Genomic DNA, 25,732 nt, shown 5'->3' with positions numbered 1-25,732 from the left:
AGAGCCACTTTGGCCATACATTATTCAAAAGGTTGTGACAAGGAAATCTATGGCTGCCTAATAGAGTATTTTCTGCACGGAGTATCTGAGCTAATAGGCCTTGCATCTGTTTGATAGCATCAGTGTTGGCTGCAGGCTGCGCATGCAGGGGCAGCAGGGTCATGTGTGTTGTCAGTGCTTTGCTGCAGATACTTCTGTTGAATGATCACAGTAGGCTCTGGTGGTACTTTTGGCTTCTGCATCTTCACCTGCACCAGCTTTTCTGCGAATCTCTCTTTTGTCATTGATGTGCTGGCACTCTGTATGGTCATTAATGTTCTGTTAGTAATGGTTCATAATCTTTTGGGTATTTTGGTATAGTAATACAAAAAAAGACTCATGGCATTGTTAAATTATTGTGTAAGAAGGCAAGTTTTCTAAATCCCAGGTAACTTTTACCCCTCCTTCCCCCACTACCACCCCCAGAAAAAAAAGTCCCTTACTCCCTTTGTCTTCTGTAGCATTTTCTGCTTTAGGGCATGAGAAAGGGGCTTCTGCTTCTGTTCTATCTTCCTACTTGCTTCAGGAGGTAAGATGGTAATTAACATCATATCAGCCCTGGTGAAGACCTTCAGTACTAGAGGTACAGCACGGATGGGCTGAAAAATGTGCTGCAGTTTAGTATTGTAATATTCTGCAGGTATGTGGTGCCCATCCTTTGGCACTTGTGGCAGTAATGTCATGTTTATCACTGTTATCTTGCCATGGATTGATTTACAAAAGTCTTCTCAAAGTGCAGTTTTTTTACAGATGTATAAAAACGAATAAATTCCAGTGTTATTCCATTTTACAGGTAAGTTTTATTTCAGCTGTGAACACTGTGTAAAAGCATTACATTCAGGTGATGGCAGGACGTGAACAGCACTCCAGTTTGTGCAACTGCTCTGTGTGTTACTCAGCTGGTGGATGGAAGGAGGTAGAGGGTGTCTTACAGTGTCACCTGGTCCATCCCCGACCCAAGGGCAAATCAGTTATTTCAGAGTCTTTCCTGTTGGACAACTTAAAATGTGATCTTTGGGTCTTCTCATGATGAAACGCCATGTTTATTAGCTCCCCTGCCCATATCTGGAAAAATTTGGTCCTGGCATATAATCTAAGTAAGACAATGAGAAGTATCTAAAAGATAACAACCAGCAAGGGGGAGGGGTAGAAAACAGATGCCTGTACAGTTTCACAGTATTGGTTTTTTACATTATTGTTTAAGCTGCCATTTAATCAGTGCTATGCAAACAGTTGTGTTATTGCCTTCATGTTTATGGGATAGATTTACATGTAAAGTATGAATTGCAGAGCATCTTTAACAAGTCATCTGTTTTGCCTGTTCAGCAGGAGTAAACATTTGCCTCTGTGGAAAGTGCAGCACTTGTTGAACTCTATGTATGTGTTCTAATGGCATTGCTCTGTGTGTAGCTCCCGAAGTGCGTTTTGGAGGTTAGTAAGTGCTGTGCACTGTAAGACAGGATGCTCCATAGACAGAATTTCAAGCATCCTAATTGAGAAAAAAAAGGTTAAAAGCTGTACAAGTGTGGTAATTGGTGAAGTGTTCTTGTGGGCATTTTGAGCAATGTGTGTACAGAATATGGGAAATGCTCCAGTAAAAAAATTAGAGAATAATATGTCTGGGGAAGACATTTATAACCAACTTCTGTGAGTTTACACCCTGAACTGGTAAGGTTTGTATTTTCTTTCTTTTAGGCCAGTTAAGTTCTCAATAACATAGCAATATAATATTCACCAGGTTGTGGGTCTGTGTTTAAAAGAGAAGGGAAAAAAAAAAAGGTCAGAGGCAAATTCCTTGGAGATCTTCTGTCTGCCATAGATTAAGTAAAACCAAACTGTAGAGAACTGCAAAGGGGATGGAGTCAGGTCTTTTTTCAGTTGTACCCAGTGCTAGGATGAAAGGCAACAGGTACCAACTGAAACACTAAAGGTTCTGTCTGAGCATCAAGAAACACTTCTGTGCTGTTTGAGTAACAGAGCATTAGCACACTTTGCCCATAGAGGTCGTGCAGTCTCCTCCCTGGAGATCTTCAACAGCTGCCTGGATGTGCTCCTGGCCAACCTGTTCTGTGTCCCCACTTGTCCTGGTTGGACCAGGTGGAGCCAGAGGTCCTGCCAACCTCACATTCAGTGATTTTGTGAAGTCCAGGCTCCACTGAAATCGCATGTCTTCACTTAGAAAAAAGTGAGAAATGTTGCTTATGTAAGGTAAGTTTCTCTTGCACTACTGAACAAATACAGTGATGCAGCTCATGCTTGTAACGTGCTGGTGTTAGTATTTCTCCAGATATTTCTGATTTATAGCGTCACAAGATCAGCAAGAAGGAAGGTATAAACTCATAAATGTCAGGAATGCTCTAAGACATCGCAAGTTTCACTGAGTACAGATCAGAATTGAACATGACAGGTTACAGATGATTATGCAAGTGCAAAAGCTGAAGAGTGTCTTCTTTCTAGAAAAAATAAAAACTACAAAATACAACAAAAACTGTTCCTGCTCTAGATGGGAGCAGTATATCTGTTCATTGACTGTTCCGTGTGACTACAGGAAATCAGACTGAAACTGGTATAAAATGGCCAGATAATATCCCCAACAAGCAGCACCATTAACTTGTCATTCTATGGAAAGGAAGAGGATGTGTATTGTAATAAGGTTCAATAAATCTTAAATACATAAACATGTTGAGAGACAGATACTCAGCAGGATTCTTGCAGTGATGCAGAATGGAATGGAGTGCAATTTTTTAAACTACAAAAAATGACTTGCTGTGTTAGCTTAGTGGGGGGAGTATTTTGGCAGATAGTCTGAAGGAGACTCATTTCTGAGTCCAGAAGACAGCACTTACCAGTGAAGTTCACACACTGACAAAGTAATTGACAGCCTTCTGTGACTGTTGGCAGCTAGTTTAAACTTAAAAGTATTAATAGATCACCAGAGCTTCTGTTTTCACATTATACTTTGCCTCCAACTATTTACTTTCTAGAAATTCAGGACAATAGATTTGCTATATCTGGGCTTTGTTACCTAGAAAATCCAAGCATTTAGGCATTGGGTGCCTAAACTAAAGTCTGCTCTGCTTGCTTCAACCTTGTGCTGTATAAGGTGATTTAATGTTCTCAAGTGTTTAAAGAAGGGGAAAAAAAAAAAACCCCCACAAAAAACCAGCTCTCACAACTCCCCAGCAAAATGGTTACGCCTGGGAGGAGGTTCATTATGGAGGCTTTCTTCTTGGTGAGAATGGTGACGAGTGACAAGCAAGGAAACAGCAGCTTTGTTATTTCAGTGCTAGTCCACCTGATAGTTGGCATTATCGAAAAGAGGAGTGACAGTTCCATCTTTCCACTCAATCAGTATCTCTCCATGCCGCAAGGAAGGGGAACGAGATGGTGGGAGGTATGGCTGGGGGCATCTTCGTAAGGGAGACGTCTCCTGTAAGTCAGCTCTATTGCTGCTGGCTGGGGGGTTCTTCAGAGCAGAGAGGATTTTCTTCTTTCTGGGGTAAAAGAAGCAAGAGTATGTAATGGCATGTGTCTGCCACTTTGTTGCTTAATTCCCTTAATAATCTTCAAGGATTATATCATACGCATAGAGAAGAGGTAGCCAACAGCAGTATTTATTTGGGATAGTGAGTGGGGAAGGCAATAGTAGAAAGGAGAAATAATCAATGACAGCATAAGCAAGCACAGCCATTTTCTGAAATGCCAGACAGAGGCAACAGCCTGAAAAACCATAACCTAACTTACTTGTTATAATGAACGTTGAGTGTCAGTATTATTAATCCCAGTATGAATGCCAGGGGGCTGAGGACTAGCATTGCCGTCTTCCAGTTGGTGCCTGGGAGGATGTAATAGAAAACAATCATGCCATGCCTATCCCCATTCTTATACAATAACCAGTGTTGCTGCAACAACACATGGAATGTCCCTGCGGACTAGCAGGTTACAGGAAAACTGCTTTTTTTTATAACATCAAAGCCATACAGCTGCATTAAGTTGCACAGTATCCCTCTGTTGAAGTTGGCCATAGGAAGATTTTATTTCTTGCCTGGAAGATGACAGCCATTCATGCTCTGGACCCACCTGCAAGCCTTGCCCCAGAGGTTTTCCCTCGATTTCCATGATGCTTTTTAGAGTGATTGTACAACACATCTGGGGGAAGAAGCAGAAAGACACAGGTTAGTGGTTCCTGTTGTTGGACCAAAGGAAGCTCTGTTTTTTTTCTAAGCTGAGCTTTAGCAGCATGTATGGAGCCAGAAAGGGGTAAAAGACTTGCTCCTCAGTGTTTCCCTGTGTCTTGCTCCAGTTGTTGGAGGAGACGCTTTGATATATGTACCCAATTATAGATTCCCTTTGCTCCTAGCACATCCTATGGCTTTGCCTTCAGGTTAAGGCTATGGCCATACACTGAACCACTTGTCAGGACAAACATCTCAATGTGTCTTGTGAGAGTAAAGTCTCAAGTTTCTCAGGTGTATACATGGAAGTTCTTCAGGAGTACCCAAGTGCTTAGCAATACTGAGAAAAAGAAAGCTCGAGTAATTGCTGGATGCTGCCCACACTTTCCCTCCTGCTGTTTTTGTATATGTGTTCAGAAAAGTGCTCACCCTCGCGTTCTGGAAGGTATGCCTGTTTGGTCTTCACAGGAACCACTGTGCTGTTCAATTTATTCACCAGAGGTGAGTCGGTCAAGCCCACAGAAGATTCCTTCTCCATGGCATCAGTCTTTGATGAATCGATGGTTTTACCTTGGCAGGAAATAAAGCACGTGGTTATAATAAACTTTTTGCACAGAAATCTGAATACATTCAGTGCCCAGCAAAGGAAGGGAACCCTGCCCAGCCGTGTTAGTCCTAACCCTGCAAAGCAAATGGGATGTAGCACAATAGCAGTCACCTCTTACTGTATATCAGAGGTCTTCCTCTTGGATTTCAAAGAATAAATTGATTTCTCAAGACTGAATCTAGAGCTGGAACAGAGTTTACAGTTAGTGTTACAGGTAACACTAACACAGCAGATGAAGAAATGGGCTCAAAAGGGTGGAAAACAGTCCTTATCTCTTGCAAGTGAATAAGATAAGCATGATTCCAGATATCAAATGTTGCTGATTATTTGAGAAATCTAGATACTGCAGAGTTTTTAGGCTGAATGAAAAGGTCACATCTGGCACACTGACTTCTGGAGGGGCTAGAGTGCCCTGCTTTGATCTAGATGCTGTTGGAATGCAAATAGGAATGCAAATGAAGGGGGGAAAAGCTTGTGTATCAGGTGGGCTTGCACAGTGTCTTCCAGGCACTGCTGCTGCAGTAACCTGAGCTGGACCCTGAAGTACTGCAGAGCATCTGACATGCAGAACAAGCTCTGACCAAAGGCAGGTGTTTCTGTGTGGCAGCCAGCTATCAGAGGCAGCAAACTGGCTGAAAACTCAATAGCATTTTTTGCCTTGACAGGCTTACAACACTGGTAGAGTGCAGGACAGCACCTACTGCTAGAAGGGAGGCTGTGTCAAATCTCATGGCAGCAGGACGCTCTCCTGCACTGATCCATGTGGCAAGAAAGCCAGGCCTGCCGTGGGGCTGGTAGAAAAGCTGTCAGTTTGACCAGGGAACACTAGTGCAATCTGATTTAAAGCCTGTCCTGTGTTTACCCTTGCAGCCTTATTTGGGGAGCCTGGCTCTGAGGCAGCCCTGGACTGCCAAGAACATTGCCTCAGGGAATGCAAATGCTCTTTTCACATGCCTTTTTCCCATATCTTAAATGTCGTATGCATGTCTTGGCCTATATTTAGCTTGCCTATTATTGTATTTGATTTTTATTTCCTGTATTTACCTTCATGCTAAACAAACATTAACGCTTGTGACTACTGGTCTGTGATAATTACACGTTAACTTTCTAGTAGGCTTATTAAAAACCTCATTAACAGACCATCTTGTCTACATGACAGCTGTAAAAGCTCTCATATTATCTCCTGTTTCCAATTAGATATAATGTGTTTGCGTCATAAGCATTTACTCTTTGTCCATTTGCTTTCGCCAAAAGAAAATCATCATATTTTTTTTTTGCTTTATTCATTTCTGCAAAGCCGAAAATCTCCCTGAGGACGTGAAACCTTCCTATGAGGGAAATAATTTCCCTTGAGCAAGATTGGGACCCTTGTCACCTACAGTGAACAAACACAGAAAAGTCATTACAAACACTGTATTTTGGTCCATGGAGTGGAAGAAGGGAGGGGAGAGGAAGAACTGAGTGTGATTTTTCAGGTCTCGATGTCTGCAGATGAGGCTGATGCGACCATGAGTTAGAATGAAGGATGAAAGCCTGGTGTTACGTGACCTGGCTGATGCCCAAAGTTAGCAGTTAGCTGTTTCTAACTCTACCTCATCTTACTTTCATATATCCACACCCGTGTGTCTACAACTCCTCGCACTGATTCAGCGGGTCTCAGAGTGGCAGCAGCACAGATGGTTTCATCCTCCAAGGTCTTCCACCTGCTGAATTTGTCCTTCTTCCTTGAGACAAAGACCTTGTGGCCTCCATCCTTGGTGCTGAGGTGGAAGCCCAAGCTTTGCAGAGTCAAGTGCCCCTTCTTGCTGCAGGTCCACACTTGGTGTTCCCTGTTCCCACAGGGCTCCATCTTGGCCAGGCCGTACTCCCTTGTCCTGTGGGCTGACAGGCACTGCTTGGTCTGCAGGCTGGTGATGGTCCCGCTGGCCGGGTCCCAGCTCCACCGCTGCTGCTGGGAGTGCGGCATGCACTCAGCCAGGCCGATGCCATCAGCCTCATGATGGGACACGTGGATGCATTTTTCCAGCCGGGTGTTCCTGATGAGGAAGCCTTGTCCCTCTGCTACTGCAGTACAACCAGAGCAGGGTTTAATATGGTACATCTCCAAGGCAAACACATCACCTGAGCACCAAGCACTGTAAAAGCCCTGGGGAAGGGAAATGTAATGCACCTAGATGGGCTTGGCTACATAAACCATTCACTCGGCCTCCTGATTCCTCAGAATGACAGTTCTTTAAAATTCAGAGCGCAAAATAAGTGGGGAGCAATACTGGAGGGAAGAAAGCAATGACAGTGCTGTGTGTCTAATTCCCATATAACTAAAAGGAAAAAAATGCACCATCCCTGGGAAATGGTACTTTCATGAAATATCTGTCTCTACACATTTGGTTTGTATTTGATGAACTGATTATAGGTTGAAAACAGCACCCATCTTTCTCTTCCTCCAAAATAATTGGATGGCCTGGATTTTTATTTTTTATTTTTTTACCCTTTTCTAATTCATTTTTTTTTTCATTTAAAAAGCAGTTGAAACCCTTGACTCTCTGAATGCTATCCGTCTGGGGCCAATTAGGCCACTTAGGCTATCGCTCCATTAAGTGTCTTCTTGTGCTACTGCAGGAACATTAAGATAAAACCGTACCCTGTTAGAAGTCTGCAAGCACTTGGCTGACACAACTCGGAATAAACATCAAACTAAACTGGCATTGGTCTGCACTTCCCAGACATGAATTTACCATTTTTAAGGGTCCCGCTGTAAAAGATGTTGCTGCTGTCCCATAGCAGACATGCCTTTTGAAATGGATATCATCCTGTTAGCTGGACAACTGTATCTACTTTCAGAACAAAATCAGCAGGTGTGGCCTGCAAACATCCTGAGCAAAATGTCAAATACAAAACCACACGTTGCTGACACAGATGTAGCTCCTTCCTTGTTCCGTATTTTATGCCTAAATTGCAGGCTGAGGGATAGAAAGAAGTGGTTCAGCTTCCACATTCTCAAAGATATTTTAGGTTTAATTACACTTAACAAGTAGTAACTTTCAGCTCCTGCAGTGACATTTTCAGCGCTTCCCCAGGAATCACAGCTTTAAAACCCTGTCAATATAAACCACTGAGTATAAAGAGGAGACTGAAAAATGGTATTAGACAAGAAGACCAATGTTTATCTGAACATCTATTTCTGCAGAATTTCCCCTCGCAAAGCAAGGAACAATGCTTTTCTTTGGCAGCAGGTATTTGGCTCAGTACTTGAAAAAAAAAAATAATGACAGTGTAAACAGGAGCTGGTACACAATACCAAGAATAGGAACAATAGCTTAAAAGAACTCTCATGTTTTCTTTCAGGAAATTCTAGGGGTCTGCTAGATTAATAGTGTCTGTAATCTGCTAAATCAGAAACAGCTTTGGGCCTTTTGGTCAGGTCTGAATGCATGGGGAGACTCAGGCAGAAATCACGGTACACCTCCTGCACCTGCCCTGGGAGAAAGCTGGATGTGTCCATGCAGGCAAATTCGGTTTTGTGGACCTGAGATAGTCACCAACCCAGGCAATCCCTGCCAAGAGCAGGTTCCTAAATGGCAATTAAATTTCTGGGAGATCTTTGGGTAGCACATGAGTCCCGTCATTTTTATTTCTTAGTGAGGGCTGGATAAAAACATTCAGTGCGCCTTAGGCTTGAATTTCTGCCTCAGACATGGGTTACTGCTAGGAGGAGAAATGTCTCATATACCAAAATGTCTCAATTAATCTCCCCTAATCTTTAGAAAATCCAAAGGGATGAATGCAATCCACTCCCCACCCCTCCTGCCCCCAATCTGTTTATTTTTAGGAGCTGAAATGCAGGATTCTCAGAAACACTTTGCTTCGTTTTAACTGAGAGAAATTAGTTTCAGAAGTGATGAACTGAGAGCCACATAAAAACGTAACAGGGGAACGTGAGAACCTGGTGGGTCAGATAAGGTATTTTCTGAGCACCTCATCCTGTCTCCAGCACTGAGTATCAGCGTTGGCTTGTAGGGAAGAGAGTAAAAATCAGGCAAGTAAAGAGAGCATGCAAGAGATATCTGCAAGTACTCCAGTGCTTCCTTCCCAAGCTGTATGAGAAAGCTAGGAGAGCATTGTTGGGTATCTATGATTAAAATCATTTCTCCCATGTACAATTACATCGTGTTTTCCACTCTAACGTTCAATAACCATTTTATTGCTCAATCAGTATCATGAGCTCCTTCTGCTGCTCCACACAGCCAGCCTCACTTTGGCTTATTCTGAGTAATTTCGTGCCATCAGCAAAATTTATTACTTCATTATTCACCCCATTTCCCAAGATCACTGTGCCATTGATCTTTGTCAGAGCCTGCAGATACCTCATTCTGCTGTGATCACTGTCAACTTATTCTGCCTCTTTGTTCCTCACCTTTATCCAGTTACCAGCCTGTGGGTGAAATCTCTCATTACCCTGTAAGGACTGAGTATTTAAGGTCCTCACAGAAGAATCTTTCTCAAAGCCTTTCGCAAATACAAGTGCAAGGTCTGGATCAGCTCACCATTTTCCAGGCCACTGATACCATCACTGATGTTAGTGATCCCACTACAAGATCTGCATTGGCTTTTCTCACACTTGTCTGTCTGTCTGCAGATTCTATTTCTTGTTTCTACTGATTTACCTGATTCCAAAATCGAATCCAGTGAACTGTGTTGTCCAAGCAGGTTGACACTTTGATGCTTAAAGGAGTCACTGATGGTTAGCTAAAGGTAACTGGCAACAGTCAATGTGACCCCACATAAATCATAAGCAATACAGACACCAAGAAAGCAGAAACATATTTACCTTGGGATACACATCAGGCACTGAGACTCCTAAGTCAGGACAAAAATGATTTTTTTCCTCCATAACTGTGGAGTCCCTGAAGCCCGATGAAGCAGATGAGGCTGTCTAACATTTTGGAAATGGTAGCCTGGAGCATGGTATCCAACTTACACCCTGGGGATGTCAGCACAGCCTCTGTGGAAAATGCCAGCCTTACCCACGGAGCTGGAATAGATGCCTGCTTTGATCTGCTTGTGCTTGAACATTTTGGCCTCTTTATATTTTTAGGAACAAAACAAACAATTTCTAGCAAAGGCACTTGATGCCAGCTTGTTCGTCCTATGACACTGCCACTCTGTCTGGTCACGAGAAAGAAAAACAAGCCAATGCAGTCCCTTGCCTCTCTGTGGCATAACCACCCTTGGGACAAGCTGCTCCTTACAGCACCAGCAGCAAAATCCATGCAACATTCCTAATTAAGGTAATGCTGTCAGGAGAGCCTCAGTTACCTGTAGCCCCAGTATTTATGGGAAAGTGTCTACTCTTTCTAAGCAGCGCCTTCACTGCTTGATCAAAGCCATTCAGGACATCGTGTGGGGCTGGTGCTTCCCTTTAACAGATATGCAGAGGCAGAAGATTAGTCAGAACAGAATGAGCGCAGATTTCCAAAATGGGTGAGCAAGGAACATGGAAATACGGAACCGACACTGACTTTGGCTTCTTTTGCCCTCCCCAGTCAGGATCCTAACTCTGACAATATGCCTCTGCTTGATTTCTCTTGCCAAGTTGCTGGGATTTTTTTTTTTTTTCTGAGGAGGAAATGACTGTGGAGTCACAGTGAGGAATCCACCTTCTCCTGCCTCTACCTGTTCTGGAAGGCAGGCAGCCACCTGTGCAGCTGCAGCATCGGCTGTAAAGGTTGCTTTGTGTGAATCCCCCACCATTCAGGAGAGCTCCCATGTCTTCTTGGGTGCCACCACAGCAGTGCAGAGAAAGGCAACTTTAGGTTCTCAGACATCACTGTGGTGATGGGGACAACACCAATCCCTATCCCGTACTGATACCTAACCCTCTTCCTTCAGGCAAGCACACTATCTCCCCTCATTGCTAGTACCTGTTCCAGTGCCTTATGCTGCTAATGCACAGCTACCACTCTTTTCTATCCAGACCCTTGATCACCAGGATTCGATTTCAGGACTAATCTTAAATTCAGACATTCCTGCTGACTCATTATAACACATCTGCAAAACCAGGCAGTCCAGAAGGTTGGTGGATGAGGGCTGAAGAGACTTTCATGGAATTAATCATAGCAACAGCAGCAATTTGCTGAGATGCCTGAAGCTATCATATCCTGCCATGAGCGAAAATGCAGCCTAATGCCTTTTCTGAACAGGAGGAAGCTGTTTCTGTGCTATTTGTTTCCATTTCCTACTGAGCGTCAGATCTTGATAGAAATGAGAAGATGCTGTGGCAAAACAAGAGGGAAGCTCCACTGAAGGTTGGAATGTTCCCCTGCAGATGTAACCTGGCACAAAACAAAGCCCTGTGAGATCACTTATAGGAACATTACTTTTAATTTAACTGAAGTAAGCAGCTTGAGGTGCTGTCAGTTATGGACAAACATAAACCAGTGAGAAGGAGCAGACCTGGATGCTGCCCAGAAATAGTTCCTTTTTACAAAATCCCACCAATGCAGGAGACCAGCCTGGGGTTGTGGGATGAGGAAATTAAAAATACCTTGTTGTCATAAGAGGAGTATGATGAAGCAGATGACCAAGACGCATTTGGTCAAAAGCAGGAAACCTAGATGCAGTGATAGCCATGGTGCTGGCCATCACACTGATCCAAAGGTGTCCAGTCTTTAGAAATGCCTCCGCTTTGGCAGTGTGTTTTGGTGTAGGAAAGACTGGGGTAACTGGTTAAATCTGAAGGTTGATCAAAGCCTTATAACCCCACTGAAATCCTGTGTGTTTACATAGGTGAAGGTCCACCCCACACCAGTCAGCAAGGCATGGACTAGGGAATGGCCCAAGAAGTGCTCATGAACTTACAGCATGTTTTTTTTCTTTAGGAACTTCCTGAAATTAGAGTATAAGAAGGGGACTGAACAGTCAGAGGGCTGTTTTCCAAGTAAGTCGGGTAGAGTAGGGCGGGTGTTCCCAAACGAGGGCCTGTTTTTCTGAGAGTTGTGGCTGAGAAATACCCTTACACTGTAACTGTGATTTATGCCCTCAACAGACCTTCATATGGCAGTTGTTTGAAAATCCACCTAGCTGACTTCCAGTTACTTTCTGCATCTATCCTCAACTCCAGGGCCTCCACTAACAGAAAGCAAATCATAGAATCATAGAACAGTTTGGGTTGGAAGGGACCTTTAAGATCACTTAGCTCCAACCCCCTGCTTTAGGGAGGGATACCTCTCACTACACCAGGTTGCTCACAGCCTCATCCAGCCAAGCATTGAATGCTTCCAGGGAGGAGGCATCCAGAGCCTCACTAGGCAACCTGTTCCAGTGTCTCACCACCCTCACAGTAAAGGATTTCTTCCTACCATCTAGTCTAAATTGACTCTGTTCCAGTTTAAAGCCATTTCCCCTCATCCTGTCACGACATGCCCTTATAAAAAGTCCCTCTGCTCAAGACTGCTGCTCCCAAGTGGTCTCTTAGAAACCAGTAGAGAACCTGCAGGGGTGATTTAAGACACATATTTCTCCCACAGAACGCAGATAGACACAAATCACTGCCTGTTTGAGGAACAGGGAACTGCAACTTCCATGCAGGATTCAGATGTTGTTCACACTGCCCAACTGCCAAGGCAGGTAGCTGAACTGTACAGCTGATATTAGATCATCATTTGCACTGATTTCATTCTTGCTATTGTCTTTCCCACACATTCTCTCCTGTTTGTCCTACGGTGACAGCTCCAAAGTTCTGAGAGCTTCTGTCCTTTGATTCATTGGACTTTTCTTGGGCATGGGGCAGCTTTGGAAATCTGTCATTATTTAAATCTGAGATCAGTATTCAGTGGACTAATATTCACTTTCTTTTTTTTCTTTTTCTCCTTTTTTTTTTTTTTTTTTTTTTTTTTAAATGGGGCAAAGGCAAACCTGGAGCTGAGCGAGCAGCTACCTGGCAACTGTGGCTTTATGGTGCACTATTTCCATCACTTCAGACAACAGATTAGCTCTCATCAAGTCATGTCATTTTTATAGGAGAGTCAACAAAGCCTGCTGATATTGCCAGTAATTAGCTGGCAATTTGCTTGTCAGGGCAAGCACCTGATTGCAAATACTTCTTGTTCTGCACTCAGATTACTTTCCAGCAACAAGGTAATCTGAGACTCATTTCCAGCTGTTGCTCTAGCAACAACATTGCCCTGTGTTTTTTCCTTACTATTGCAGTTTTCTTAGGAAAAACCTTATTTTTTGATTGACCAGCAAGTCTTCATTGCTCTTCTTACTGGTATAAGGTCTGCTTTTGGCTGAGTATCTAAGACACCAGAGCAGTTATAAAAACAAAGAGAAAGTTTTAGTGTAGTAATTGATGGGAAGCAGAGGCCAGCGAGGACAAAAAGCTGATGTATGTGGGGAAAAACAGTCCACGGAGGGAGATGTGGAGGAGATCTTTGTAATCCAGGAAGGTCAGACAGACTGGGTTGGAGCTGACTGGCCAGGAACCAGCTCCAAATGGAACTGGGGGTGCCAGGGGAAGGCAAACAGCATTAAGGAGTAGATGGCTCCATGCACACAGCATCCTTGCCATAGGAGAGTTTCCATGCAGGTGGAGGAGAGGAATCTGGTATCCACTGAAACACACTGGGGTGAGGAAATCCCCTGAACAGAAAACAGCTGGAGGCTGGAAAAATGTTTGGGGAAGAAAAAGTACTGGATACCATTGGGCTTTATTCCCTTTCCACAAATGAAGAAAAAAAAAAAACAAAAAACAAAACAGTGGAACTGGAGCAGCCAGCAGCGCAGACTGGGGAGAGGAGAGCATCACCTTAGGGGTTGTTGTAGGAGAAAGACCTATGCAGCCATTGCACTCAGCTCCCTTGAAGGCATCAGTGTGAAATGTGGCTTTACTTCAGCAGTTTTTTGTTTGCAGCTTCTGTCTGATCTCACAAGCAAAGGACAGTGTTCTGCTGGGGTGCTGTGAGACTTCACTTTGCAGGAAGACACTTCAGCTCCCCCACAGCTGGCAGGGAGTTTCCAAAGTTACCAGCAGCTTTTGCAATTCCAGGATTCCCATTTTCCAGCAGGAAAGTGAACCCTCTGAAGTCTGCCAGGAGCAAGTGCCTCTGTCCTGCTCAGTGCCTTAGGAACGCAGCTGCAGGTGGGATAGGCTGCAGATCACCCCAAACAGAGAACATTTGCTCCCTGCCCTCTGAGCTTGTTTTGAGCATTGACAGACACTAGAGAGATGCATTCAATTCTTGCAAAACCCCTGTGGTTTTATTTTATTAGCAGTTTAGCTGAAATGCAGCAACTGATCACACAATTACATCAACTGCATTTCACTGGAAAGGAACAGAAACTTGGTGGGAAACATCCTGTGATCCTCTTTAATTCACCAATAAACCAGCTGTGGGGCTCCTGTTGCATGACAGCAGCAAAGCAATGCTGCCTCCCAGCACTGGGCAATATCACTTATGGAGCAAAGAGAAAGACAAGATCCCTACAGCTTTACTGCAGTCCCAACATCCCAACGTCTCCTGCTCCTTCCCTGACCCACTGATGCACATCTCACTGCTCACTGGCACAACAAAATGCACGCATCCAGTCAGGGGCTTAAAAAGGAGAGGTGGAATTTGCTGGATTTACTTTAACTGAGGGTTTAGGGTCCAAAAAAAATGACTTGTGAGTCTGAGAGTTTTCTTCAGGGAATAAAAATCCCAGGTGCAGGGACAAAATTTTTGTCCAGGGAGCCTGAAAATCTCTAACCGTGCTGCTTGTAAAACCACAGGTCTCGTGTCCATGCAGTTCAGGGGTGAATGAACCCTGAAACACTTCTGGTGAAGCACTTTCAATAACCTGCATCCTCAGGCAGAACAACAAAATAAAAACAGAATTATTATTTCTGGGACTTTGCTGCCCACTGCCCATGACAGTTGGGCCAGCTGGGGGCCTTGTTCCTGGGAAACATTTCTCTGGCTCTGCAGGATGCTGCGTGCTAAGGCTTCTTCCTTTCTCTCCCCAGACCCCAGGCTGCTTGGCTCCCCAATCCTCCCGTGCCTGCAGGATGCTGTATTTCAGCGGCCTTGGCAGTAGGCAGTTACCCACTGGAGCACAGCATGATCTGTGCAGTGCTGAGTAGCACCAGGTCCCCAGCACATCCTGCTTCCCACTGACCACTATGCAGCAGGACCAGCACTGCAGGGTCCTGTCCCCTTTTCCACTGCATGACACCAGGACAGGACAAGGAAACCAACACCCAGGGATTAATTCACCCGCTGTTTGCCTGACTTGCTGTTAGAAGTGGCTGGTACGATGCTGCAGTGCCCCGCACGAACAGACCCCTTAAACACTTGTGTTACACCCTGTTTTAAATTTGAAATGCACCTGTGGGCACCTGTTCTACAGCCAGCGGGCTTAGAGCTTTGCAGGCAAAGCATCTCAGCAGAAAACTAGGTTAAGCTCCAGGAGGTGCCTCAGTTCTCCTTTTTCTGGCTGCCCCGAAGGAAGAGAAACTTACCCTCAAGCCAAGGCAGAAGGCAAATGCAACTCAGACTCAGCCTGAGAAGCTCCATTGTGTCCCAACTCGGGCGGGGAAGGAGCCTCGGGAGCTCTCTCTGTCATTCAAGGCAGAAAAAGCCTGCCAGGAGGAGGAATCTCCTCTTTTATCCTAGCGCTGGAGCCTTGGCAGTGGGCTTATCAGCGAAGCGTCGGCGTTGGGACGCGGTCCCGCTGGGCGTTATCCCGTAGGAGCAGCCCTACGGCGAGCAGGGCTGGAGGGCACAACGCACCGACCACGGCCGCTCGCTGCTCCTCGGCAACAGGAGCCGCATGTTAAAGAGCCTGGCGGGCTGCCCCGCGGGGCTGGGCCCGAGCAGGATGCGGGGCTCGCCCGGGAGGGAGAAGTAAAAGTGCGGAGGGGCGTGGGATGCCCAAACTTGGTTGGGGCGGGCGCTGTCACGTCGGCTCTCCGGGGTTGTTTTTCCGCGTGCATCAGTTTGAGCTCTGCGCTGCGGAAAGCCCCACGTTGCTCTCCGAGCAGCAGCAGCGGGGGGGAACAGCAGCCGGGGAGGCCTGAGGGATGGATTTGTCAGAGGTGCGCTCCGCCAGCCCCTCCTCGCTGCGCTTCCCTGTCTCACCTGCTCGCTGAAGCAGTTCCCCTCTGCATCCATCATTAACCGCAGAGGAGCCTCTTGTACAAAGACACTCCATTTCTCCTTTTGGCTCCCCAGCTCGATGGCATCAGCATCGTATTTCCCTGCTCTGCCCATGAGAACACGAGTCCCCTGGGGAGCTGCTCCTGCCTGACCATCGTGCTGCACTCATGGACAGTGCTGCAGAACTGCGGCTGCAGGGCTTCCCCATGGCAGTGCATCAAGTTGCACTGAACACCGGTGTTTTCAATTTAAAAAAAAAAACAGCACATATGTTATTATTAATATTATTATTATCCACATTACTGCTTTGCTCTCAAGTTTAAAATGTGAATGCTCTCTGTTGCATTCACTGAGAGTATCTCTTCTGCAGGAGGAGCAGAGGGAGGACCTTGTTTTCCTTCTCTTGATGGAGGTGCACTGCAGGCAGGTGGAGAATGTTCCCATGTATATCCTGAGGCAGAGGTTGCTATGCTCTTCTGTAGCTAATCACAGAATCATTCCTTTCCATGGAACTGGTACTTCACCTGGTTTTTCTCCTCCTGAGTCTTTGTTCTCCCAACCCACTGAATCACTGTTTCTTTTCAACCCCCAGAAAGGGTTTTCTGAGCCACACCAGGAAGGTGTTTTTCTCTTGCCCTGACATGGCACTTTAACACGACATTTAATATAACCTTGCTGGGTCAGTCCCCAGGCCTGAATCTGGTGAGGACTCAGAGTGGCTGTCCAAGGAAAAGTGAAAAATAACAATAAAGAGGTTTAAAATGTTCCTGCTGTTTTCATCTCAAATGTTTGTCCAGTGCTGGTGTTTTCAGGTCTGTGGTGCCTCAGATCACCAGAGGCAAATCCCCTTTTACCTAGTAATAAGTACAGAATATTCAGTGTGTCCCCACCAGCAGTGGGTGGAGGAGAGCCTAACCCAGAACACCATGGCATTTAACATGTATGAAAATGGTCGGTCTAAAAGTACAAGAGCCAGCACAGACTGAAACAAAACAGCTTAACATCAGCCGCTGAGATCTTTGGGTCTCCAGGAAGCAGATCTTTCTTATCCCTGACATGGAGAATGTCATCATTCTGCTCCTGTGCCTTTTAAAAGCCCCCACCCTCTTATGAAACTCTGACACCACTTTGGCCTTATTTCTTATACACAAAGGGAAGAATTTGCATACAAAATAACTCTGTTGCACCAGGGCCCATTCCTCTACAGTGCACTGGCTAACTGACAGCACAGATTAGCCTCTTCCATAACATTTCCATTACTTTCCTAAGCTTCCCTAGGAAGGAGCAAGCAACTTTCAAGCTGTGGTATCTCCCACATAGTGAAGGATAGTTCCCATGCAGAGAAGGACAGGTCCATAACTTCTGGCTCCCAGTCACATCAATTCAGTGTCCAGTTGGTCCTTGCTGACCTGTATCTCCTGGAACAGCATGGCTCCATCTGCACTTTGTTGAGTGCGTTGCATTTTCCTCTTCATTTTGCATGGTAACTTTAATCAGAGTGAAATGATAAGTCTTAAGGAAGCCTAAGCAGGACAAGAGGAAATGGTTTAAAACTAAAAGAGGGGAGAATTAGGCTGGATGTAAGGAAAAAGGCTTTTGTGATCAGGATGGTGAGACACCAGAACAGGTTGCCCAGAGAAATGGTGGATGCCTGTTCCTGGAGACACTCAAGATCAGGCTGGAGGGGCTGTGAGCACCTGCTGGAGCTGTAGGCATCCTTCCTCCTTGCAGGGAAATTGGACCAGATAACCTTTAATAGTCCCAACTAACTGAAACTATTCTGTGATTCTACGATTTTATCCTATGATTCTACGGAGCATTTGAGTCTGTGGCTTATTGTTACAAGAAATTAGAAACCAGAAATGAGGGCCTACAACCTGTTTTGCCTCAAGGAGAGCAGGCAGGGCTTACCCTCCAAACAGAGACTCCAGGGAGCCCAGGTCTGAGCGGTGGGAAATCCAGAGCAGAGCCAACTCCTGGCTTATTTCTCTACCTGGTACCAGCCCAGCGCACCGAACCTCTCAGGGTGGGCTGGGCACACTTTCCTTCCCCACTGGGCAGCACCAGAGCTCCATGTATTTCCTCACACCCGGAGCTGCTCGGCAAGGACCGTTCTGGCGCCCGGGCTGGCTCGGCAGATGGAGCTGCTCCCCAAGGATGCAGAGGAGCGCTGGGCTCAAACACCGCTTAAAGCGGAGCCCTGCGCTGGGCAAGGAGATTATTTCTGTTTTCTTTCTGCTGGATGGGGAAGGAAGGGTGTGTTTCTGTGAGGAGTGAACGACTGTGCAGCAAACTCTGCTCCATTCCTGCAGGCGAGGGGCTCTGAGGAACAGAAAAGCCCAGAAAATCTTTCTGCTCCGGACGCGATCTGGACCCGCCGGGCTCTAGGGGGGGTGTTTGCAATAAGCAAGAGCAAGCAGCGATCACAGTGAGATGAGCTATCAGCTCTCAGTGCAGAGGGCAGCGCAGGGACATCAAAACCCATGTTCCCGTTTACAGACCTCCCCCAGCCTCTGGCAATGCCTGCGTCCCCTCGCGCTAAGCCCTGCTGGCTTTGTAGCTAAGCTGTGCGATAGCCTTTGCCTTCCATCGCTCCATTTCCCCTGCAGCGACAGCGGAGCCTCTTTTCTCGCCGCAAGTAAGCTCACAGGGAGGGGGTCAAACCTGCACGGGCAGTCCTAAATCCCAGCACGGGCAGCACTTTGTGTGTGCCAGGCTGGAAGATGGGAGCTGATGAGAACTGCTTTTTGCTTGGGGTGTGTCTAGTGTCGAAAAGTCCCGCTTCGAGCAGTTGAAGAGGGGCTGGTGAATAATTAATCTGCTCTTGCAGAGCTGATAGAGCTATGGTTTGTTTATGAGTGTGACTTATATCTAGCTACCTATGGCACTTCTGGTCAGAATGTGCTGCACACTCTGCCTGCAAGTGCCTGACAGCAATGATGTGGTGTCTGACAACCCTTTAAAATGGATTTTTCACATAATAAACATTCCCTGTAGTTAAACGGGATTGTTTCACCACTGGAGATGCTCCCCCACTTCACCAGGGACAGGCAAACAGAGCTGAAGGCTCATTCCCTGCATTGTGAAGCCTGAAAGCCCAAGGGCTCAGGTATCACATGGCTGGGACATGGGCTGAGACCTGGCATACTCATAACATGTGTGCCAAGTTAGGGGGCAGATGTGGGTGGGTGCACCAAGGCGTGTGGCTTCCTTCTCTCTGTGTACTGTGCGCTTCCTCCCCTGATGCCCTCTAGCTTGTGTTTAAGAGGGTCTAAAGTCCTATCTCAGTTTCTGCATGCAAGGGTGGCAGCTATGTCAATATTTAATCTGCACACATTAAGGGCTACTCGTACCCTCAGGGTGAGGGACCGAGGCTCCTTGTGGAGGACAGCAGAATGGCTGGTGTGGCAGCACCCAGTAAACCAACCCAAATAAAGCACAGGTGTGCCCACTGCCTGCTCCCACCCTGTCTCTGTGCTCGGTTTGGCCCCTTGGAGAGTACAGGGGAGGGAAGAAAAGGGAACAAAAGAAAAGGGAAGAGGAGAGGAGAGGAGAGGAGAGGAGAGGAGAGGAGAAGAGAGGAGAGGAGAGGAGAGGAGAGGAGAGGAGAGGAGAGGAGAGGAGAGGAGAGGAGAGGAGAGGAGAGGAGAGGAGAGGAGAGGAGAGGAGAGGAGAGGAGAGGAGAGGAGAGGAGAGGAGAGGAGAGGAGAGGAGAGGAGAGGAGAGGAGAGGAGAGGAGAGGAGAGGAGAGGAGAGGAGAGGAGAGGAGAGGAGAGGAGAGGAGAGGAGAGGAGAGGAGAGGAGAGGAGAGGAGAGGAGGGTCAGGCAAGGGAAGGAAACGGAAGGGAAGGAAAAAGAAAAGGAAAGGAAAAAGAAAAAAGGAGGAACTCCTGAAATCCCTATTCCCCTTTATTTGTCTATGAAAAGCAGTGGTGTTCATCTTAGAGAAATCCCAGCTAGCAGGCAGGTTGGGAGGGCAAAAAGAGGAAGGAAGGAGAAAGAAGAAAACTCAAGGGCGGCAACTCAGGGCTGAGTACACAAAAACATCTTCAAAGCGAGGAGCTTGTTTTTCAAACACACCATGGTTTCGCTGGAAACAACCCGAGCTGAGCTGGGAGTGGGGCCAATCCCGGGGCTGCTGCCAGCCCTGAACCCTGGCAGCTCACCCTGAGTGTGCGTGTAACTCAACCTGCACCCAAATTGCCCCTGTCCCACACTGGGACCAGGCTGTCACCTCCCTGGGGCACTATGACCTTTCTTCTTCCTATTCCCTGCAGTCTCTTCCCCAAAGGAAGGGTTCCAGAACAGTGATATTTGCCCTTGATCCTTTTGTCCGTTCTGGCTCTTTTTCAGGGCCAAGCATTGCTCACCCCGACAGCTTGCTGTAAAAATATCCCAGTGTCTCCTTTTGGTGACAGCAAGGCTGCTGTGATCAATACCAAACACAGTGACCTCTGGTATTTCTAGTGGTTCCTTGGGCAGCTAATCATCTCCATATACTTAGGTACTGATGTCACAGTGGTGTGGGTGTGTATTCCCAACATATATTGCTTGGGAAAGCTGTGCCAAGCAAGATGGATTTCTTTCTTCTTCCCCTCCATATGCACTGCTCCTGCAAATTTGGGGTCCTGAGGATGCGTCCCAAGACTTGTGTAGTCTGCTCCATCTTTTGCCTATTTTTGCTGCCACTGGATGCTTTTTCAGATGCTGGGACCTTGGCAGCTCTTCATATAACTGAGCTGTGTATGGCATTATTGTGCACTTCTCAACAAACTAAGGTTTTTGGCTTTGCCATAGTCTTGGTCTGGCAACAATTCCAGTCTAGCACCCTAATCCCAAATTCTGTGCCGACACTCTGGCTTGGTGTAAGATATGTGCCCTGGGAGTTACAGGACTTTAATTAGGACAAGAAATGGTGGATTGGATGAAGGTAAATATCCTTCTTTTCCCCAGCTGGAGCAAGATGGGAAAACTTGGCAGAGCAAACATTTCATATAAAAACACCAGAATTCCATTCAAACTCTGCTGCCCAGCCCCAGTACCAGCTGGTACCAGTCCCCAGGTACCAGCCGTTCTTCCCAGCCCTGTTCCCTGGGCTCTAACAGGATGCAATATGGTGGTAGCCAAGGGATGGTCATGGGAATCCTGGCATCTCCCCGCTCCAAAAAAGTAACCTGCAAGTGGGCTACCACAGCAAAGAGAAAAGCAAGCCAGAGCCACAGGGCTGGAGATCCACAAGGATCGAGTGCTGTTAGAAAGAGTTAGTTGCTTTTTTTCATTGTTTATTATTCTCTGTTTTGTAAACTAACACAGCAGATGTGAGAGAAGTTGGAAAGGGAAACTGGGACCACTTTCACAGAGTACTGTGTCTCTTTCTTTCAACAGGAAGAAAACAAATTAAGCAGCAAGGTTCCTAACCAAGGGGAGATGGAAAGTCACATTACTCACCGCAAAGAAAAACATGGAAACACGCATAAAGGAGAGGACAAAGAAATCCATTGGACCAGAAATCTCACACCGGTGAAGCAGAAGCCATCCAAGGAGCTGAGGCCCATGCTGGGGGCTGTCACACTGGGCCTCATCCTGTTCATTGCCGCGGTGGTGGCCTGGTGCTACTACACAGTGTCCCTGCGGAAGGCGGAGCGGCTCAAGACGGAGCTGATGGACCTGCGGGCGGATGGCTTCGTCATCAGGAACCAGCACGGGGAGGTGGTGTTCCGCCTGGCGTTCCGCTCGGGGAGCCTGGACCTGGAGTCGTGCTCCAAGGAGGGCGAGATCCTGAGCTGCACGCGGTCGCACCGGGGGCCGCTCAACTTCTTCATACAGACGGTGAAGCCCAAGGACACAGTGATGTGCTACCGCGTGCGCTGGGAGGAGCTGGCAGCCGGCCCCGCGGTGGAGCATACCATGTTCTGGGAGGACGCCCACTGGTATGGGGGCTCGGAGATGAGCACCCAGCACTGGCCCATCCGCCTGGCGGGCTACCAGGAGCCCGTGCCCTACGTCACCAGCGATGTCTACTCTTTCCGCGACAGCTTTGGGGGCATCCTGGAGCGCTACTGGCTCTCCTCCAAGGCGGCGGCCATCAAGATCAACGACTCAGTGCCCTTCCACCTGGGCTTCAACGCCACCGAGCGCTCCCTCTTCTTCCAGGCCCGCTACAAGGACTCTCCCTACAAGCCCCCGCCGGGGCAGCAGCCCTTCCCCGAGCTGAGCTACCGGGTGTGCGTGGGCTCCGACGTCACCTCCATCCACAAGTACATGGTGCGCAGGTACTTCAACAAGCCCTCCAAGATCCCTGCTGAGAACGCCTTCCGCTACCCCATCTGGTCCACGTGGGCCCTCTACAAAAAAGATATCAATCAGGATAAAGTTCTACATTTTTCAAGAAACCTTAAGAAATACCGTTTCAACTGCAGCCACATTGAGATTGATGACATGTACACACAGGCGTACGGGGACTTTGACTTTGACCCTGTCAAGTTCCCCAATGTAACTGAGATGTTTGCAAAACTAAGGGAAGATGGGTTTAAAGTCACTCTGTGGATTCATCCCTTCATACATATGGATTCGTCCAATTTTGGTGTGGGTATTGAGCGTCAGCTCTTCATCAAGGAGCCTTCAGGGCGGCTGCCAGCCATGGTGGAGTGGTGGAATGGCATTGGGGCAATCCTGGACTTTACCAACCCAGCAGCCCGGGACTGGTTCCAGAGTCACCTGCGCCAGCTCCGTCACAAGTACGGCATCTCCTCCTTCAAATTTGATGCAGGTGAGACCAGCTACCTGCCCAAGCAGTTCAGCACTTTCCGGCCTCTCTCTGACCCCAGCATCTGGTCCCGGCGTTACACCGAGATGGCCATCCCCTTCTACGAGCTGGCCGAGGTACGGGTGGGCTACCAGTCACAGAACATCTCCTGCTTCTTCCGCATCATTGACCGTGACTCTGTGTGGGGCTATGAGCTTGGCCTCAAGTCCCTCATCCCCACAGTACTCACCATCAGCATGCTGGGCTATCCGTTTGTATTGCCAGACATGATTGGAGGAAACTTCCTCCCCAATAAGACGGACGGAGCCGTTGAGATCCCGGACCGGGAGCTGTACATCCGTTGGCTGGAGCTGTCGGCCTTCATGCCCTCCATGCAGTTCTCCATCCCACCATGGCTCTATGACAAGGAGGTGGTGGAGATCGCACAGAAGTTCACAGAGCTCCACGAGTCGCTGGTGGCCCCGCTGCTGCTGAAGCTGGCCAGGGAGGTGACCGATACGGGAGACCCCATCATCCGGCCCATCTGGTGGATCTCGCCCCGCGATGAGGCCACGCACCGCATCGACTCACAGTTCCTCATTGGGGACACCCTCATGGTAGCTCCCGTGCTGGAGATGGGCAAGCAGGAGCGTGACGTCTACCTGCCGGCGGGCAAATGGAGCAGCTACAAGGGGGAGCTCTTTGAAAAGACGCCGGTGCTGCTCACCGACTACCCCGTCGACCTGGACGAGGTCGCCTATTTCCTCTGGGTTTCCTAACGGGTTCCTCCATCTGCTGTGTTACTGTTCTATGGATTAATTAACACTTAATTTGAACTACCATAGAGTTTCAAGTTTTTTGATTATCATGAATGTAAGAAAAAATACTATTAACTCTCTTAATGTTGCAGTTGCTGTAGAGTAACTTAATGCAATATATTGAATGTATGTCTTGATTCTTTCTGTTTGACACCTACAATTGGGGATTGAGATTTTCTTTCTATTTTCCTGTCAACAAGGCCGTGTAAGTTTGTATTTTCCAAAAGAATTATATGGACTCCATTTGTATGCAGTTGTACTGCACCTGATCCCTTGAGATGTTTATAACCTCCCTTTGCTTAGTGGAGAAAGCAGTTGAAACCAAGAACTTTCTTAAAAAGAACAAAATAATAATAATTAAAAAATCCATGATTATCCCAAAGGGGGTTGCTCCAAATTATCAGCCTGTAAATCAGATGGGTGCTGAAGCAGGGTGAGTTTCCATTTCCCATGGACTGTGTTATCCAAGAAAGCAGAAAGAAGGTTTAGCACTTCTTAATACTGTGGCAATCATCTCCTCCTTTTAATGAAACAAATTACTGAGAAACATATCTCTGTTGTGTATTCAGACAAGCCCACAAACATTTGATGAAATCTCAATAGCAATCAAGACTAAAAAGTAGCAGCAAGTCACGCATGGTTGAAGACCATTAAGGGGATCTGTTTGTTTTTTGTGGTCTGGTTTAGACCCAACAGGTGCAGTCCAACCTCCACGAAGATTCCAGGAAAACACTTGGCAGTTGTCCTCTTGAGAGAGCTTGGATAAGTAACAAACCAGCCCAATACTCTCTTGCCTCAGTTTCCCCTGGAAGCTGTCCTCCCATGACACCAGCAGAGTAGATCCTAATGAACTGTCATCCCACAGACACGACTTTCCCTGTATAAAGGCATCTGGACAGCACTCGTGGGCTTGGGGAAATTGGGCTACCTCCGCTCTTAGTCCATTCTTCCTTACTTCTAAGCTAAGAGAAGTTTAAAGGTGACATGACTGAGAAGTTTAGCAGAGTCCTGCGGTCTCTGGGCTGAGGTGTTTCTTTCCAAAGCAAAAGGCTATTTCCTTTCCCAGAAGATAAGCTCTTTCTTTAGTGATTTGCTTTGGAGCCGGTTGATGTTATGAGCTAATGGGGGACTTAAGAGCATCACAGTCGCTCAGGAGCTTTTTTGATGCCCAGGCTCCATGGCCTCACCAGTGGGTCTGTCATGCTGCAGGATCAGGAACCAACACTCAGATTCATCTTGATGTGTGGGATCACTGGCTTCTTCTTATGAGCTCTGGGGACAGAAGAGCCTTAGTGAGCCCCTGGCTGGGGCCTCAGTGAGCCCTGGCTGTTGATTCAGTAGGAAAAAAGTTGACATTCTCTGTGGTGCTCACCCAAACCTTGCTGGTGCCCATGGTGGGGAGCTGGGTTCCAGCCTCCTCATGCAGCATCCCTGCCCCATATCTGTGTGTCTGGTGTACAGTCATGGGTCTGCTGCTGTCCTGAATCATAGGCTGGGGAAAAAAAGCTTCTTCAACTATTCTTCAACTCCTGGGGATGATACAGGCTGCTCTATCCTAAGCAGATCTTCCTGTGGAAGAGTTCAAGCCTGTTAGGCTGCAGAAATCCCTCTCCAAATCCCCATCCCTGTATGCTCTCCTCCTGTGTCTGTCCTTGTTGGGATGTGCACTGCTGGAGGAACATCTGGTTTTTCTCATGAAGCCTGAGTCTCTGTTGTTTTTTAGCACTCCCAGCTCTGAGCAAGTACTGTGTTTGCTGCAGGGACTGGTGACATGGGAACATCACTCACCCCAGGCTGCCTTTATGCTTTTATTTTTGGAGGGGATGTTTATTATCCTTGATGTTAGATGATTGCTGAGCTACAAATCACACATCCCCAGTAGCAAAAAAAAAAAAAAAAAAAAAAAAAAAAAAAAAAAAAAAAAAAAAAAAAATTAAAAAAAAACAAACAGTCCCTGTCTTTTTCTGCTTGGTTGGATTTAAAGTGGCTCAGCCCAGCTTGATGGCTTTCCTGGACTCCAGGACTAGCTGTTATGGAAGAGGCCATTTTTTCCCTAAGGCTGTCAGACTGGCTGCACACCCAGAGGGAATCTGTTGCTGTCAGCTTGTCCTTTCACCACAGCTCTCCATAGACCCGCGATGTTTTTTGTCTATTTTTTAATTCCCTTTTTTTCTGTTTTTCTTCCTTTTACAAAAAAACTGATCTTGTGAAGG

General features: G+C 46.9%; 2 protein-coding genes across 5 annotated transcripts; one reads left to right on the top strand and one right to left on the bottom strand.

Moving 5' to 3' along the window:
* Positions 1-819: 819 nt before the first annotated feature.
* On the bottom strand, positions 820-15,680 carry LOC107305738 (uncharacterized). Of its 3 annotated transcripts, none has more exons than XM_015848254.3 (6): positions 15,320-15,680; positions 6,424-6,885; positions 4,644-4,784; positions 4,120-4,188; positions 3,784-3,874; positions 820-3,533 (listed from the first exon to the last, which is right to left on the bottom strand). In XM_015848254.3, the coding sequence occupies exons 1-6, from the start codon at positions 15,372-15,374 to the stop codon at positions 3,326-3,328; spliced, it is 1,026 nt and encodes a 341-aa protein (XP_015703740.2). In that variant the 5' UTR covers positions 15,375-15,680; the 3' UTR covers positions 820-3,325. The 3 variants fall into 3 exon arrangements, with proteins under 3 accessions (XP_015703740.2, XP_015703741.2, XP_085385911.1); XM_015848255.3 differs by having other exon boundaries at positions 6,424-6,882; XM_085529785.1 differs by lacking the exon at positions 6,424-6,885.
* On the top strand, positions 8,985-25,467 carry LOC107305735 (alpha-galactosidase MYORG-like). Of its 2 annotated transcripts, none has more exons than XM_015848246.3 (2): positions 8,985-11,758; positions 21,342-25,467. In XM_015848246.3, the coding sequence occupies exon 2, from the start codon at positions 21,384-21,386 to the stop codon at positions 23,478-23,480; it is 2,097 nt and encodes a 698-aa protein (XP_015703732.2). In that variant the 5' UTR covers positions 8,985-11,758; positions 21,342-21,383; the 3' UTR covers positions 23,481-25,467. The 2 variants fall into 2 exon arrangements, with proteins under 2 accessions (XP_015703732.2, XP_015703731.3); XM_015848245.3 differs by lacking the exon at positions 8,985-11,758 and adding an exon at positions 18,119-18,594.
* Positions 25,468-25,732: the final 265 nt, after the last annotated feature.

The sequence above is a fragment of the Coturnix japonica genome, chromosome Z (genome assembly GCF_054131305.1).
Source record: "Coturnix japonica strain WE chromosome Z, WE-NBRP24, whole genome shotgun sequence".
Classification (NCBI taxonomy): domain Eukaryota; kingdom Metazoa; phylum Chordata; class Aves; order Galliformes; family Phasianidae; genus Coturnix; species Coturnix japonica.
This window is presented reverse-complemented; position numbering and strand designations above follow the sequence as displayed.

Coding starts and splice junctions, on each gene's coding strand:
- LOC107305738 (XM_015848254.3), bottom strand. CDS start 15,374: ATGGAGCTTCTCAGGCTGAGTCTGAGTTGCATTTGCCTTCTGCCTTGG. Junction 4,189..4,643: donor ATACCTTCCAGAACGCGAGG/GTGAGCACTTTT, acceptor TTCTTCCCCCAG/ATGTGTTGTACAATCACTCT. Junction 3,875..4,119: donor CTCTGGGGCAAGGCTTGCAG/GTGGGTCCAGAG, acceptor ACATCCTCCCAG/GCACCAACTGGAAGACGGCA.
- LOC107305735 (XM_015848246.3), top strand. CDS start 21,384: ATGGAAAGTCACATTACTCACCGCAAAGAAAAACATGGAAACACGCAT.